Source organism: Eurypyga helias, unplaced genomic scaffold (genome assembly GCF_000690775.1).
Source record: "Eurypyga helias isolate BGI_N326 unplaced genomic scaffold, ASM69077v1 scaffold11043, whole genome shotgun sequence".
NCBI classification, from domain to species: Eukaryota; Metazoa; Chordata; class Aves; order Eurypygiformes; family Eurypygidae; genus Eurypyga; species Eurypyga helias.
In genome coordinates, this window is record NW_010240601.1 from 315 (window position 1) to 17,013 (window position 16,699).

General features: G+C 47.5%; 1 protein-coding gene across 1 annotated transcript; it reads left to right on the forward strand.

Moving 5' to 3' along the window:
• Positions 1 to 257: 257 nt before the first annotated feature.
• LOC104505457 (chromosome unknown open reading frame, human C8orf46) lies at positions 258 to 7,662 on the forward strand. The gene is made up of 4 exons (XM_010148488.1): positions 258 to 347; positions 1,016 to 1,181; positions 4,850 to 4,940; positions 7,476 to 7,662. The coding sequence occupies exons 1-4, from the start codon at positions 258 to 260 to the stop codon at positions 7,660 to 7,662; spliced, it is 534 nt and encodes a 177-aa protein (XP_010146790.1).
• The last annotated feature ends 9,037 nt before the right edge of the window (positions 7,663 to 16,699 follow it).

Genomic DNA, 16,699 nt, shown 5'->3' on the forward strand with positions numbered 1-16,699 from the left:
TGTTTTCCATATGCCTTAGTATCGTTTCCAGGAGGATCTGCTCCATTATCCTGCCAGGCATAGAGGTGACACTGACTGGCCTGTAGTTCCCTGGATCTTCCTTTCTTCCCTTTTTAAAGATATGGGTTATGTTTCCCCTTTTTCAATCAGTGGGTAGTTCACCAGACTGCCACGACTTCTCAAATATAATAGATAGAGTTTTAGCAACTTCACCTGCCAGTTCCCTCAGGACCCAGGGATATATTTCATCAGGTCCCATGGACCTGAGTAGCAAGAGTCAGACAGCCCGAGAGCCAGAGTCCGAGAGCGATAGCAGCAGCATCCGAGAGAGCCCCATGAGCGAGAGAGTGACTGAGAAAGCCAACCCACCCACCAACTAACTAAGAAACAACAATGATCCCCGGCCCACCTCCAACTTACATACTGAGCATGACGTTCAATGGAATGAAATACGCCTTTTGTAAGTTTGGGATAGCTGTCTGGACTGTTTTCCCTCCCTGCTGCTTGTAGCAAAGAAGCTGGGAACACAGGTGTAGCATCAGAAGCTGAAAAAGACCTTGACTTGGTGCAAGCACTCCTTAGCACCAACGAAAAACGCCAGTGTTATCAGTACTCTGCTGAGGGCAAATCCCAAACGTAGCTGCTGTGAAGAAATTAACTCTGTCATGACTAAAACCAGCACGCTGTCTCAAAGGCTTGTCCTATCCAGTAGATCTTGAAAAGGACCGCATCTCAGTCTGCTGAGGAGAATACACAAAGGTGCAACTACGTAGCTGGGTCCCAGACAGACCACACTTGATTTTCCCATACGTCTCATGCATGGAATCGGGACCCAAACAAAACAAACCCCTCAAATCCCACAGTCCCCACCCAACAAAATCCCCTTCGGATGACAGCAACGCAGTAGGAAAAGCAAGCTCCATGCTGCTCCCCGCCCCTCCCATCCCATGACCTTGACAGACCACCTTATCTCCAAGGCCAGGTGTAACAGGATGGTTTTGCCTCTTTCCTGTAGGTGGTAGCCATATCCGACCGTCAGCCCCACAGGACAGAGAAGCTGCAGCCCCCCCAGGGTGACCTCCTCCAGGTGCTGCACGGTGAAGACGAGGTGCGGGGGGGCTTGGGCCGCCTGCAGGGTGGGCAGTGGGGACCCTACCCCACCAAGGGCGCTGCCCCACACAGTAAGTCCCCACAGCTGACTTTATTCCTCTGTAGTTTCAAAGCATCTGTAGATACTGCAGTCTTCCAGTCTGCAGCGAAACGGGCACTTTGGTAGGTACCCGAAGGATACTTCCACACTTAAAACATCCGTGGAATTAATGAAGTAACCACCTCTTTATTCAGAGTCGTAAACTCACTTTATTCAGTCATAAATGCTCCCTTTCCAAAGGCTGACAATATTTTAGAGATGATAGATTGTGTATTACAGAGTTTGCCTTGTTATATAAGATCCCTGTTCAGTTGCTTAGAACTTGCCAGAACATGATTTTTTGGATGAAATTTTAGATTCTGGATGTCAGCCACGAACCTGATTTTGTTTTTTCAACCAAAACTTGTTCAGCACATTTGTGAAAACCCGTGAAGGAAAAATGGAGTTTGCCAGTGCAAAACCAAGGAAATGAGTAAACATCAAAGGTCTGGCCATTCAGCTCCTTCAGCACTGGTGTGTTGTCTTTGGAAGGTGGAGGATGGAGCAGCGCCGTGCGGTTTGGCCTTTTAATCAAAAACGCATCTCCCTTGAAAAACCACCCAGATGCGGTCAAGTCATAAGCCCCTGGAAAAATCCCATATGGCCTGTGTTTGGTAGAGACACTGGACATTTAGCTGTTAAAAAGTGCTAAATCTGTAAAGCAGATACTACCATGAAGGTGCGTGCTCTACATCGTACCGCTGATCGGCAACTGCACAGCTCACAGGCCATCCCGTCTGAACACAGACCAGACAAGAGCAGGGCCTGGGAAACTGGGAGGGAAGAAACCGAGCTTGGGGCAATAGGGGAAGATCTCAAACTGGGACTGGAGCCAAGAAGTGGTTGAACAAAGAGCTGGGGTTTAGGGCTGGAGGGGGAAAAGGAGGAGGAGGAGGAGTGGCTGGGACCAACTTGGGGGTGGTGGGTGGCAAAGAGCCAGTGGGGGAGAGAGACTGCCGGTCTCTACTGTTAGGGGCAAGAAGAGGTAAAGGGTGACAGATAGGTCTAAACAGAAGAAAAGATGCAGGGATCCAAAAAGAAAAGCAGAAAAGGAGAAACAATTCTTGTAAGGGGAGAAAGGTAAGTGACTGGGCAAAGGAACTGGGATACTGAATGGAAAGAGGGAGAAACCAAGTTTAAATCAGAACACAAGAAAGACAAAAAGGGCTGACTGAGGAGTGGAAGAGCTGTACCCTAATGCCATCAAGCTATAAAGGGGCAGAGTCCATCTGTATTTCTGGAGTGACTGGGGGATCCCAACAGCTGTTTCTCAACAGCTGGAGAGCCAGCATAATGTGATGTAAAGTCAGGTATATACAGATGTCCCTAGATACGCATCATCTGTTTTCATTAATCTCTGTATAAATGTGACCTCCACATAAATTTCACCCTTCAAAAACATCCTTCAACTTTCTTACTGGAAGTAGTTGTGTCTGTAGAGTTCTCAGTGCTTACTCCATAGACAAGTACTGTTGAATATTAAAGATTTGGTAAAGCACAAGTTGAAATCTGGGTAATGGAGCGAACAGTTCAACTTCCAGAGGAAGTGAAAAACGTGTAAATGAGGGCATAGATGGGAGCATCAGCACACTTATTGCTAGCATTGGAAACCTTCCACAAATATCAGAGCATAAGAACAGTCCATTCCAGAGTGTGGGAAACCAAGCAAGTCTAGTGGAAGGCCAGAACAAGAAACTCCTGACAGCACTCAAAGCTGTACTTTACTTCACAGGATGGATAGATTTAAAAAATAATTGCACTTATGCTCCAGGAAAGAAGTACTCAGTTTCATACCAAGTTTTTGTACAAGTACTCCTCTTGGAAACATAGAGCAAGTCAGAATAACAGATGTGGAGCAACCCTTGTTCCAGACCTGGACATCCATAGCATCTTTTGGAAGTGGAATTCACACCACATCCAGCTATCTCTGTCCTGAGAAGCGCTTATGAACCTGAGGTAGTGAGGGCTTACTTTTGCTTACATATTTTGCTAAAACCTTGCCAGAACATTTTCTATGTCTAATAAGAAGAGGGACATGCTGAAGGGAAGGATCAGACAATGTAAGAGCAAACAAAACAAAAAAAATAAGAAAAATGTGGACATTAGCTGAAGCACTGATGCCTGGAGCCACTTGCTGAATACTGTTAGTACCTAATATGCAAGATGAGAGGGGGTAATGGAATTAAACTTTGATGTGAGGGATACAGATAGATACCTAATGGAATTACTGTTGGGAGGGAGCGGGAAGAGAGAGGCTAGTTAAGATATTTATCATGGTCAGATATTGCCCCCAGAAGGAGAAGACGGTTCCGATCGCTAACTCATGCTGGAGACAGCACTATAAGCAGCACCTTGGCTATTTCTGTTGTTTGCTGTCATTATTTATATTCCATTAGTCACAGCAGCAGTGAATCATTTTATCCTGTGTCTTCATGAATCCTGGTGCTTCTGTAAATCCTTGCTTTTCACTTACCTGAATACCCTTTAAAAAAATAACAAACCAGCAGATAACTGAAAATGGCCAGGAACAGAAAGAAGAAAAAGAAGGGCTCCACATTCCCGCAATGAAATTGGGGGATTTGGCTCCGTGAGAAAAAAATCTGAAATCCCTCATGTATTTATTTCCTCAGCGCAACTAGTAGGAATGTTAGTGAGCATTTATCCATGGAAAAGTTATCGACTGAGCGCTCACTTGTAAGTGAAAAGTAATCTCCAGGCTTGAGGACAGCTGAGAGAGGTGCCACTCAGCCACAGGCAGATGGGAAAGTTAAATTCTCTCCCTTTGATGGGGTGGATGTAGCACACGTCTCTGCCGAGGTAAGAATAACTCCCCAGAGCGATCCAAAACGAGAATGATCTCCTAGGCAGGACAAACGTGTCAGTGAAGGCTCCAAGATGGAAAAAAACCTGCTGCGGAGCAGTAGACGAGACCAATCTATGTATATACAGACCCATAAGTGTTTGCAGAGGGGAAGGGCTCCCACTTAGCTTGGTCTGCTCAGGACAGCTCGTCATCTCATTTGAAAAGCCCAGGGGCAAGCAGTTAAGTGACTTTCCAGAATGACTTAAGCAATTCCAAAAATCACTTATTTTGACATCACAGTAGATGATCATAACAAAGTAACTTCAGCACTTTTGGCTGTAATCGAATCTAGTGGGACAGTAACCTGAATGTGGGCTCTGTTCATATCTGGGTTTAGCTGCGTGGAAGGAGGCTTTTAATACAAGCTGTGCCAATGGGGTAATTACTAACAATGCCATGTTTCTTACACTCTGCAGTGGGAATAGATGAACGAGAATCATCCAAATCCTGTAATCACCCGTTGGATGGAAAATCTTTGGTAAGTGAATACAGCAAGGCCGACTACCGCTGTCTGACGCATATTAAAGCCGAGTATCTGTCAACGTGTCCCACATTAACAGCATGTCTGTGCAGCACGTGCGGATTTCACCATCTTCATTAAGGCTTTGAGACATGATTTATGCCAGAGGATCCTTAGCTGGCAGCAGAGACTGGCGTATGACGGCTGCCCCTCAGGAAACCAAGGAAGCGTTGTGGGATGGAAACAGGCAGACTCCCGTTCTGGATGCTCAGCCACCTGCACGGAGAATCCCATGCAAGAGCTGGGAGGAATTAGCCTTTAGCTTCTTCTTTCTCAGGGAATTTCACAAACTGGGGGGAGACAAAAGCCTTTCTAAAATGGAACGAGCATCAGATAATTCGTATTCTTCAGGATGCCGTCCTGACAAGGTAAATCAGATCAAGCAAAAATGTCAGTAAAGAGCTGATGGAAAAATCCTCATACAAAACCTGAAAATTTGTTCTGTAATGGAGAGAGAAAAATGCTTTGGTTGAGAAGGACTCAGCTTTACTAAAACATTTTCCCTCGCTCCTTTTTCTTACCAAAACCCAATTTTCAAAAAGTCCTTACATTTTATAAAAACTAGATTTTCAAACAGAAAGCAGTCCTTTGAAAATTTTCTGACCAACACCTCACTATGCTATAGAAACTTTATGGCTTCAAATGTTCTTTTGGATGGCTGCAATATACCCGCTGTATAGCTGGGCTACCCTTGAGAAAAATGACTGTACTATATTGAAGGGGAGTCAAAATTAATGCTATTTAGTGTAATGAAACTAACTGAACCTACCAATAATTAACCTGGTTAAATTTCATAGGATGCTTGCAAAAGTGATTTCATAGAATCACAGGATGGTTTGGGTTGGAAGGGACCTTAAAGACCATCTAGTTCCAACCCCCCTGCCATGGGCAGGGACACCTTCCACTAGACCAGGTTGCTCAAAGCCTCATCCAGCCTGGCCTTGAACACTTCCAGGGATGGGGCATCCACAGCTTCTCTGGGCAACCTGTTCCAGTGCCTCACCACCCTCTCTGGGAAGAACTTTACATCTTTAAGTCTCGGTTTACTTGCAGAGCACACCTAAAATTATCCAGTGTCATATTTATCCTGGGGAAACAGCCCTAAACAGGTCAAGACCAGTTATACTAGTGACAATAAGATGAAGGATTTATTAGTATTGCAAATAAAATCAGTAAGCATGTTTATTGCCTGAAATGATGAGAGTGCATCACAATTTTTCACATAATTTTCTATTTCTGGGCAACCCACACTTTAGCTTACCATCCTGGAGGGTATGCCAGTCTCTGTCCTGTTTATCAGGGAATGTGGCTCAGTTCCAGCAGGCAATTTTGAATCAAATAAAACAAGGAAGAAGTCAGTGATTAGGCACTTGGGCCACGGCAGAACTGGGACACAAACCAAGGCCCCCCCACGCTACAGAGCATCCCCCAGCAAAATGGGGAAGCGTGTCCGCATTCTCAAGACACGGCGATGGCTGGGGCAACCACTGCCCAGCCAGCCCTAGAGGTGGCCTGTGAAGAGCAGCAAGAGGCAGGCTACTCAGCCTTGCCTCCTCGGGAAGCCAGACACAAAAAACGGAATAAAAAGGTCTGGTGACCTCCCTTCTTCAACAGGAGGTGTAATTCTTGCTCATACAAGCTCTGTGCTGAGCTCAGTGAGACTATTCACCTGAGCAAACAGCATTTGTGTGGGTAAGAGCTGGCCAGTAAAGCCCTTAACCTGCTTTCTCTTGTTGAGAGATTTATGGTACTTATTAATTTTCCTGAAACAGCCTCTTTCTTCAGACAAACCTGGGCTCCCTACAAAAAAATGACGTGCTTTTTCTTCCGACAGTTCCCACCATCGCCAGTTGCTCATGTCACAGGCAAAGCAGCAGCTGTCACAGGCTCGCCCGCAGGCAACGGCACTTCTACAGAGGAGTAAGTCCCTTCCACCCGCGTGGCCAAGCCCGGGGGGCTGCATGCAGGGGGCTGCTGGGCAGGGAAGGGGACAAGGCACCTCTGCCACGGGTCACCCTCTCAGCAGAAACATGAAGGAGTGCTCAACTGCAGGTCTCCTCTGAATCACAGCCGTGATTTACAGGAGAGCCATGCTGCTTGCTTCCCAAAGGCAGGGAGAGATTGGCTAAAGGACATGCTGATTGTCTTATCTGCAGCTGCCCCAGTGCCAGTTACAGCGTTGTGACTAGAAAGAAAGTATCTAAATTCAAAATTTATTTTCCTTTTAAGAAGTCTATAATATTTGCCCTAAGGAGGTTTAGAAAACGTAATTAAATTTCTTTTACACAAAGCTTTATTGTCATTAAGTGTAATTAAGGAACAGCTTGACCATGGTACAAATGCACTCATCAATGGGCACTCAACCCAGACATGGATCTGGGTGATATTTGAGATGCCACCATTGCCACCTGAGGGACAGTGACAAGCTCACTGTCACAATGCCTTCAAACTTTGTACACAGAGACATAAATCCCCCTCAGCCGGTGTAAGCTCAGTGTAGCCCCCTTGGCCAGGCAGAGCTCACCCCGCTTGGGTGCTGCCACATGGTCACCCTCCTTTGGTGGAGGGGCTCATCTCGACCCTCCCGGTCACCTACCAGCTTTTTCTTTGGTGGCAAACACTATGGAGGATGCACCTAGTAGCAGTCCCGCTTGTAGCCCATCCCCTCATGTAAGCACTCACCCTGATAGCAAGTCAACAAGGGGCTCCAGGGGGAGCAGGGGGCAGTTGCAGGTCCCCACACAGCCCCTGCTCACCTCAGACTTGCCAGTCCCAGGGACAGGCGAGGCACAGCCAGACCTTTGCAAACAGGCAGCCCTTGGTTTTCAACGGCTCGTGGCTGTAAGCAGGGGAAGAGGGGCCACAGAGATGAACGCTTTACGCATCTGTGCTTTATTTGCTAGCCACCGGCAGCGCTGGAGGAGGACAGCAGAGTACGACCTGACCCTGCCACCGGCAGCGGAAGCTTCCCTACCGCTGACAGGAGGCAACCTGTGCGGGACACCCAGCCTCCTGAGGAAGATGTGGATGAAGCACAAGAAGAAGTCAGAGTACCTAGGGGCAACAAACAGTGCCTTTGAGGCAGACTGATAAAGCTCAGCGTCACTTGGAAGGACAGAAGGTCCTTTAGCCAGGACAAGGTGCTCTAGGATCGATGAGGGAACAGACACAGCACAGCTCATTCCAGGAAAAATATCCTTTTATTACTTGATGCAGTTGCCTCAGAATGGTGGGGGAAAGTCTAACTAAGGTAAAAATTGGGAATGTGATGCAACTCACTGGCCTTTCTTTGTTGTGATACCCTAAAATCCCAAGCATCCCACTAGAATTATGTCTTGACTCAATGACACTGAAACTACCGCTGGCCCATTCGACATTTTGCATGTCCCGTCTGAACCAGCTCAGACTCACAACAAGAAAAGCCTACCAGGATGTTCGCGTAGTCCTGCAAGGCAACGGATCGGTTACAGAGTGCCATTAAATCCCAGGGGTCTGCTCATTGTGTACTGCTGCTTGTCCTCTTCCCACTCTCGTATCACGAGATAAAACCACATCGTACGATATGCTTGGTTGAATGACACATGCTAAACCTCCTTTTTATTTTTCCCTTCAGTTTTGGTGTTTCAGGACAGGAGTAAAAGATGCAAACATTTTAAAAGAATGGGTGAGTCAGAACCGGGCGAGTTTGCAAACACACATGTACCAAACTTTGCTCTGTGGCAAGTGGTTGGTGTTTCAAAGTGTCCTCCCAGATCAAACTATGAGCAACCAGATAACCTCTGAGAGATTTTCTTCCATACAACGTGCTTGTATGTTAACTGACAGTCAGCAACTTCCTCTCTACCTGTGTGGAACAGGATAGTTCGCTAAGTGCACAAAAGGAAAACCAGGTAAACGGTGCATTTAGGTGCCTAAACACGACATATTTGCATAGGGGAGACCTGTGCTTATGAACAGGTGGATTTAATGGAATTTGCTCAAAAATGTTTCTCAAAATTCTTTTCAATTTAGAAATTGGTGGCCATGGCCCCTTAGGTTTTCCTCTCCAAAAAAAAACCAAAGCAGTTTTACAACAAGGGTTTCACCAGTGTCACAGGCAATATTATATTAGTCATGAACGGTACTTGCCTCATGGGAGTGCTCCCCTGGTTATCACAAAAGACTTTGGTTTGCCTAAATACAGAACTTTAAATATCAAATTGGCAGAAGTGTAACTCCTGTTGCTCATAGTAATGACGATCTCTAATCTGCCAGTGCTCCAAAGCATAAATGAAAAGTGAAGGCCTCGCTCTGTGACAGAGGCAGAGGAAAGAAGCTCCCATCCGAAACTTGCTTGCCTGCAGCCAGCCTAGTAAAACACAGCGAGACACCGTCATACACAGTGCCACGGTACCGAGATGAGGGGGATCCAGAGCCGCGAACCCACCAAAGGTCTGAACCACACATCAGCAGCGCTAACGGCGGTCACAGTTCCATCACCCTCCCACCACAACCACCTGGGCAACTTCTGCACTTGGGGTACCTGCTGACTTCACCTGGTGTTGAGTTCAGCTTCGACCTGGACTTCGAAGAAAGCATATTCTGAATTTCTCTTGCAGCACAGGACTGAGGGAGCCTTGGATTACAGCCTGCAGAGCTCAGAAGTACCAGGGTACCACCTGGATGGGAGGGATGGGAAAGAAAGGGGAGCGGCTTGGTGGCTTTACCGAGCAAACGTCCCAGGTGACTCCAAGGAGGGCAGCAAGGGACGCCTGTGAGGGGCTGGACATGCTGGAGAAGGCAATAGGACAGGGAAGGAAGTTCTCATTTAAAAAGGTACTATGGCTTTTCATAAGGCCAGAGCCAACTTAGTCCAGAGTCTGCCAAGGAGAGGAGAGGCACTAACCCATCAAAATATCTCTGTTCAGCTGTCCATCACGGCCTCAGTCACACGCTTCTCCCTCAGCGGTGCTCAGCAGCTCACGGAGGACAGCCTCGCCATTAGAAATCACACAGACTCTTCCCCTCCTCCTTGCCAAAGGCAAAAGTCCCTCTCTGGCCCAGCAGCCTGACAGAGCGATGATGTACTCTCCTGCTTTTCTTCCTTCCTTCTGGGAAAGGAGGAGAGCATCGTCAACCACACAATAAAAGGCCCTGGCTGCTGGCAAGGAAAGGAGAAGAGGCGACGGTGTCCCAGTATTGACCATGTGCCACCGGCCACGGCGTGCGAGAGCAACGCCGATGCCTGTTGAAGGCTGAACAGCACCAGAGCAGTTTTCTCACAGCGGTTCACCCCACCTTTAAATTACAGACCCTGAGACATTGCCCCTGTGTAATAGTCTGGACACCACAACCCTGCCAACGTTAGGTCCTCCATGACTGAACCAAGCTGGAGCCATGGCCAAGATTTTCGAAAAACATCTTTTGCAAATATCACCACCACACTACATCCCTCTCCCCAGCCCATAGAAATCCTACAAGAAGGTAAACCTAGTAAATTCAGTAGGACTGTAGCAATGCATACACTCAAGGAGTAGGGAAAATAGTAATCAGCAGTTCCCATTTCTGGTCTCATTCCCTAAGCAAAGCAAAAGGAACAGACACTGGGAAAAGTCCATCTGCTGCTTTTGGGGTAAATTAAGACAGTGAGCATTGGTGGTACCTGCCCTTGTAGCTAATGTGACCCATAGAGCACGCAACACGCATTCCAGGGCCACAAGAGTTTTGTCTGTTGAGAAATCTGTATGGTAGTATTTCATTTGTTAATTAATAGCTTTAAGCTATATGAGAATGGAAGCAGAGATGATTAATGTTTCTACCTGTATCTTGAAATGTGTATTTATGGTTTTCTTATTTATTTAATTTATAATCTGTATCTACAAGAGAAGGAGAGATTTACAAGAACTGTATTTAATTTGTCTGTATTGCAGGAACTGCTGTGGACATGTCTTGTACTGTAGTAGATACCTACTTTATTGATTCAAATAAAATGTGTCCTATTCATTAAAAAAAATAAATAAAAGAAACAAGTAGCATGTGGCAACTTACGGGTCCCAGTGACTTGAAAGCTTTTGGGATGAATTCAGTGGAAAGTAAAGGCTTATGATACTGAAGAACATGAATATCAATGGCAGAGACCCAAATCTTCCACCCCTAGAAGTGTGTATTTGTAAGCAGCTCAAATATTTTATGGGTGGTAGAATCACTGTTTGCTATCTCATCTTTAGAGAGAAGCCCTGGCAGTGCCAGCATGAGATACACCTTCACACACCCGACCTCAAGAGCATTACGGACACGACGTTTAGTCTCGCTGCACCCCTGGGAGGTAAGCAGTGCCACCTCCCTGCCTCCCATCAAGTAAGAGCACCATGACAGACTCCTCAAGGGTAGCTGAGGTAGAGAACAAACCCAAGTTCTCCCCATTTCAGTCCTACCAGTTGACAACAAATTCACTTAACTTACCCCAAACACAACATGCTCTTCAGAAACGTATGCTGAACCACAGCCCAACACGAGGTGGGTCGGACAGGGATGCAGAAGCCCAGGCTCAGGACTGCAAGGGGAGAAAGACTTTAAGACACAACAAGAAAACGTGTGGTGTTCACACCCCTCACCAACCTGGACTTTGGAAAGCCTGTCCGTTAAAGGACGACGTGTCCCCTAGCCTGCCGCACTGCCCGTACTCTGGTCCAGCTCTGGCGAAAAGGTGCCACGTTTCTGGTCCTTCCGTTACAGTGTCTTACATTTTAAATGAGCAACCAGGGAGTGTCCTCTCAATGAGTGTTCACGCCACAGGACTCCGCACAGATTTTTATCTGGGACGTGGGGTAACAACCTGGCCTCTGCTGGGAACTCCTCTGCGAATACCTGACCCTTCTCATGCGTTAAAAAACACCAGCGTGAGTATGGAACAGGATGTGGATGTGCAATGCATTTTTCCAGATGAGAAAGTACAGAAAGCAACGTTGGGTCGGCTCCAGCGCGCCGTCAGAAAAATGTGAACTGGGGATTAAAAAAATAAGTGAATGGTACCATTCTTTCCATCGCAGGCAGAAAAGCTGTTAGCTGTGCAGCCGACAGGCGCTGCCTCACCCGTCCATACGGTCACGCTCTGGAACGTCGACAAGAGGATGCATTTTTCACACGCGGTTCATGTCATTTTACAATCTTGGGTTCCCCGGAAGTAGAGAACAACCGGGGCACCGACCTGACTGAAATAGGCTGCCTGATGACAGTCCGTCATGCTTACAGTAATTTAGATTTCATTTCCAAAAAAAAGGTTTCTAATTTCTCCTCACCATTTCAAAAACAACTTTGCGACTCATTAAAATATCCATCATGACTTTGCATACCGCTTCATTTAAATAAACCGTAGTGAATTTAAACCTAAGCTACTATAAAAACAGATCTCACTGATGCACGAAAAAAAAAATCTCAGCTACCCTTTGCCCACCTTTCTTCCCTTTTGCACTCATGTTATAGATCCTGTAGCAAACGATTTTGCCAGAAGAGCGGATCACGGACACATCGCTGCTTGGGGGAATACCATACGCTTCTTACAGAAACCATTTTTAGCTTAAGCATTGGCAGTGGCAGAATAATTTCACAGCTGAGAGTCACCCAGCCAGAAAAGTTGCAATATCAGGACTTGCACTCAAAAAGGGAAACGAAACAAGTCAGATTTCTCAGATGAAACTCCGTATGTGAACTCTACAAACAATGAAGATGTCAAATAGCCATAAATATTTCCTGAGGGAGTTTAAAATCTCAGCGTTAACTCCACAGATCATTCACGGATGAGCAGCTCAGCCCTATGTGGTACTGACCACCCTTTTTTTCAAGTTATTATTTAAATGAATGGGCACACGAATCACTGAAATGTAAGGTGAGGTGTTTAGAAGGAAAAAAGGGTTGAATATTTAATAAAATTAGATGAAGGCCCAGAAAAAACAAGCAGCTGAGCTCAAAGGAGACCGTGAAATGGAAGCACACACGGGTGATGCCCCTCTTGGCCCTATTGGATTCACCACACAGAAAGGGGCTGGTTTTAACAGCCACGTTCTTGACCCCCGCAGAGCGGACAAGGGCCCCGCAGCTGACCCACAGGCAGGGGACCAGCGCCAACAGTGGCCGGCGGCCCCCGGTCCCAGGTGTTTCACCCCATCACCCCTCCCACCCTGCAGCTTCACCTGCCCCAACAGTTTACTCTGCTTTATTTTAGACCAACATTTTCCTACTGCGCCGTCACGGTTTGCATAGCAGTGAAACAGCAAGAGGCAACACCCCATCGATTCGCTTGATGCTCCCTTTTTTTTTTAGGGGGGTGGTGCACTGGACCATAAAGCGGAAGAGACATGCAAAGGGCCCCGCGGCGTGCAGGGTCCTGCCCCACCACCGCTGACAAGGCACTTTTTGGTGGAGACAGCCCTCGGTGCAGCCGTGCCAGGAGCTGATGCTGCGAATCCAGCTGCTCTGCCCAGGCCTCGTCAGCTCCCGCACCATGCCAGAAAAAGCAAAGGTGGGGTTCAGGAAGCACCAGCATCCTCATCAGAAGGGTTGTCCGAGTGACAGGGGCTGCGAAACACACGGTTACAGGCCACTTCAGCCTGGGAGTGCAGCGATAAGCCTAGCGAGACTATATTCCACTGCTAGACTGCGCAGAAAGTCCTACAAGTGATTTCTTCTGACAAAAACAATAACCTTTCCTGTGATAACTGCGACCCTGCTTCTTTATAACTCTATCCCAGAGTCCTCGTAATACTGAGTATCTGACTTTTTTCCTCGTATGGTAGGATGCAAGTAGATCTTTCGATCAGATTTGAAGCAAGCTGGATATAGATTTATCTACAATGCTCCCTTAAAAATGGGATTTATCAGCACTCAGACTCTTGCAGTGTCAATTCTTTTAATCATGATGGTAACATCTAAAAATCCAAGCTTGGCTCATCAGTTTTTTAACCGTTTACATTATAAATGGAAACCTCAAGCTACCTAGGGGTCTATGACATGCACAAAGTGGGTTAACCCGTTAGTAGAAGAGACTCAAATATTCTAGGGAAAAAAAAAAAAAGACAATAAGAGATAAGGCTCTGATCATTTTCCTCCAGAGACAGACCTTTTGATGCAGAAACCACCAGCGGCCAGCATGCCGGGCTCCTGTGGCTCTGTGCACCCAGCAAAGGTCTTTGCAAAGCTGCCACGGGGTAGGGAAGGACATGAACACCGTATGCCATTGTGCTGCCAGGGGTTTTGCAAGGCAGCCTTGGCCTTGTGGGCCTTGCAACCCCCTCAGCTGACACCCGACCGATGCACACTAAGCTAGCTGTCCTTTTTGTAGCTGGGCACAGAGCCCTCACCAGACCTTGGGTCTCCAGGTGGAAAGCAGAGATGCTCAGTCACTATGTGATGCCTCAGGTGATGCCCTTTCTTCCCTAACCTTGCCACCTAAAGAAATGAGACAAACTCCACCACCGTGACAGACAAGTCGCCCCACCTTGTGCAAAACATCTACGGTCTGGTTGCCACCACTCCAGCACCTGTTTGGCCCATGTCAGTCCTTCCTGCAGGCCAGGAGCTGGAACCAGCCATGCAGCCACTTGCCAAGGATCCCAAGGAGCAGGAGGACTCAGCCCAGGCTGCCTTTCTCCCTAGCCAATGGCCTTCCTCACCATTCCGCAGCCGGCCCCATGTCCCCCATGGTGCCGGGGAGGACATGCATGTGCAGCGCCCGTGGGTGCGCGTGTGCAGAACAGGGTCTGCCCTAATTTGCATGGCAGCCACAGCAGTTGGACACATCGAAGGTCTCTCTGCAGGCCATCGCCTCAGCTTCAGCTCCCAGGGTTAAAAATACCTTCTTACTGCACATGATCACTGCTGGGCTGGAGACGCACAACAAAAGCTCAGCACAGGTAATCAGCAGAGAATCCAAAAGCATGGGCATCAGCAGCCCCCTCACGTGGCCCAGCCACTAAAGCAGGCACCAGCGGTGCTGTGCAGGTAATGTGGTAAGGAGGAAGACCGCGTTTCAGCAGGGAGAAGAGTTGACTCCAGCTGTAGATGCTGATGTACATGGGACCCTTGAGGTCACCCCTCTGGGCTGTCCAGGTCCATACCCAGGTTTTGGGGGTTAAACACCCCCCAGAAATGCTGCAAGGATGTGAGAGGGTGCTGTATGCTCTGCAAGATATTTAAAGGCTCAGCAAAAGCAGACTTCAACAAAATAAAAATATACTCCAGCTAATCCAAGTGCCTAAAGACAGGATGGAAAAATTGCTCTGCTGCAATAAACCTCCTTGGCTTTATAAAGTCACAGGTATGAATGACACCACAGCCACCGAGCTGAAACCCTCAATGATGTTGATGTTATTAACAGAAGATGGGGAAAAGTAAGAGTAAGATTTGGAATTCAGACAGAATAGGTATAAAAGTTTACACACAGCTCCCAGTGGCCCATTGCTCAATTTTCAGTAGTTCACCTGACATGTAAAGCTGGCATGTGATGGAGCCATTAAAATGCCGAGGAGACTCTGGCCAGCCCAGAGCTCTGGGACAGCGCCCTGCCACGGTGCTGGGGATGGCTCCTCTGCAGGCTCTGGGAGAGGGGGCTCACCCTCCTGCCAAAGGAGAAGTCTTGACAAAGGGGGTCAGGGGTGCAAACCTCAGCACAGTCTGTGTTTGCTCATGGTTTTGGAACTGATACTTCTGGTGGTTTCCATGAAGACTGATATTTTTGGAAGAACCTCAAGGCAGCTTGAATGCATCCTTCCTCCAGGGCCTGACAAATGCAAAAGAGCCAGGCTCTCTGCCCTCCAATCTTTTTTCTGATGCACTGGCTTAAACTATTTAACAGAAGTTTGGGCTGAAGTTGACATAAATGAGGTCATGGAGTCAGTTTTATGCAAGAGTCAGGTCAGCCAATTACAGCAGTCACTTTTGTACCTGGAAATCATCAGGTCAACAGTGAGTTGACCAGCCAGTGCCCAGAGCAACCCTGCCACCAAAAGAAACTGCTGGAGACGTGTCACCTTACGCCACACAAGGCTGAGTGAGAAGGTACCCTCACCACCGTGGTCACAGACCGACTGTGCGCAGTGACCCACGGTTGGCACAGCACCTTGGGTACCACATGCTGCGGGACAGGGAAAGCAAGCCGAACCCCCTGCCACATCTCTGTGCCCATCTGAACAGCTGTTCTGCTAAATAAAATGTTCTGCTGCGTTTTATTTAGGTGAGACAAACCTCAGCTGGGTCTCAGCATGTAGTCCAGGTATTTAAACTTCCCTTCCTCCCAAACGCTTTAACATCTTCCAGTGCCATAAGGCATCCAGTTGTGGATTTAAAACACACTAAAAAATAAAAACTAAATATTTTTGAGTTTCCTCCTGTACAGGCTCTGGGGCCACATCTGGCAGTGCCCCTGCACACTCCTGAGCAGCGTTGGGATGAGCCAGGCAATACAGAGCCAGGGCAGTGCCCACACCCCTTAGCTCCCCAGTTCATTTCAACCCCTCACCACCCTTTCTGACCTGAAACCCTCCTTTCTCCCTTGTGTCAAACCCAAGCAGAATTTTTAACATCACTGCCTGACTACTACTGGGTATGAGGGCACTGCAGGGCATTCTGACCAGGGGACAAGTCTGGCATCTAACCCACTGAATAGAAGTCGCTGCTATTGAGTAAAGCTGTTGAGGCGGCTGAAGGTAATTTTTTCCATGATCTGTGTTCCACCTGCTCGGCAGCTGGCATATTGCTTAAGGAAATCAATAGCTGATAGCTTTGTTCATGTGCAGGACAGAGTCAGAAAGACTTTTTGCTCTGAGGTTATTCACTGAAGAAAAATCTGAGGTCCATAAGCCTTATGCTGCACTGTGATCACTTCTATCCTGCCATCACACACTTGGCTAAACAAAAAATTGCAACAAGCGCTGCCTGAGAATATTCTGTCCATAGTCATTAGGCAAAAAAACCCCCACGATTCCCAAATGAACTCTCAGAGCTCCCAAAATAAATTTAAAAGAAGAGTCTAAGAGGAAAAAAATTACCAGGGTGCAATGGCAAGTGCTTTGGTCCAGCCACCCCCTGAATTTTAGGGGTCTGTGCATGCAGATTCAGCTTCAAACCCCACAACATCTCTCCTGAACGGGCAGAT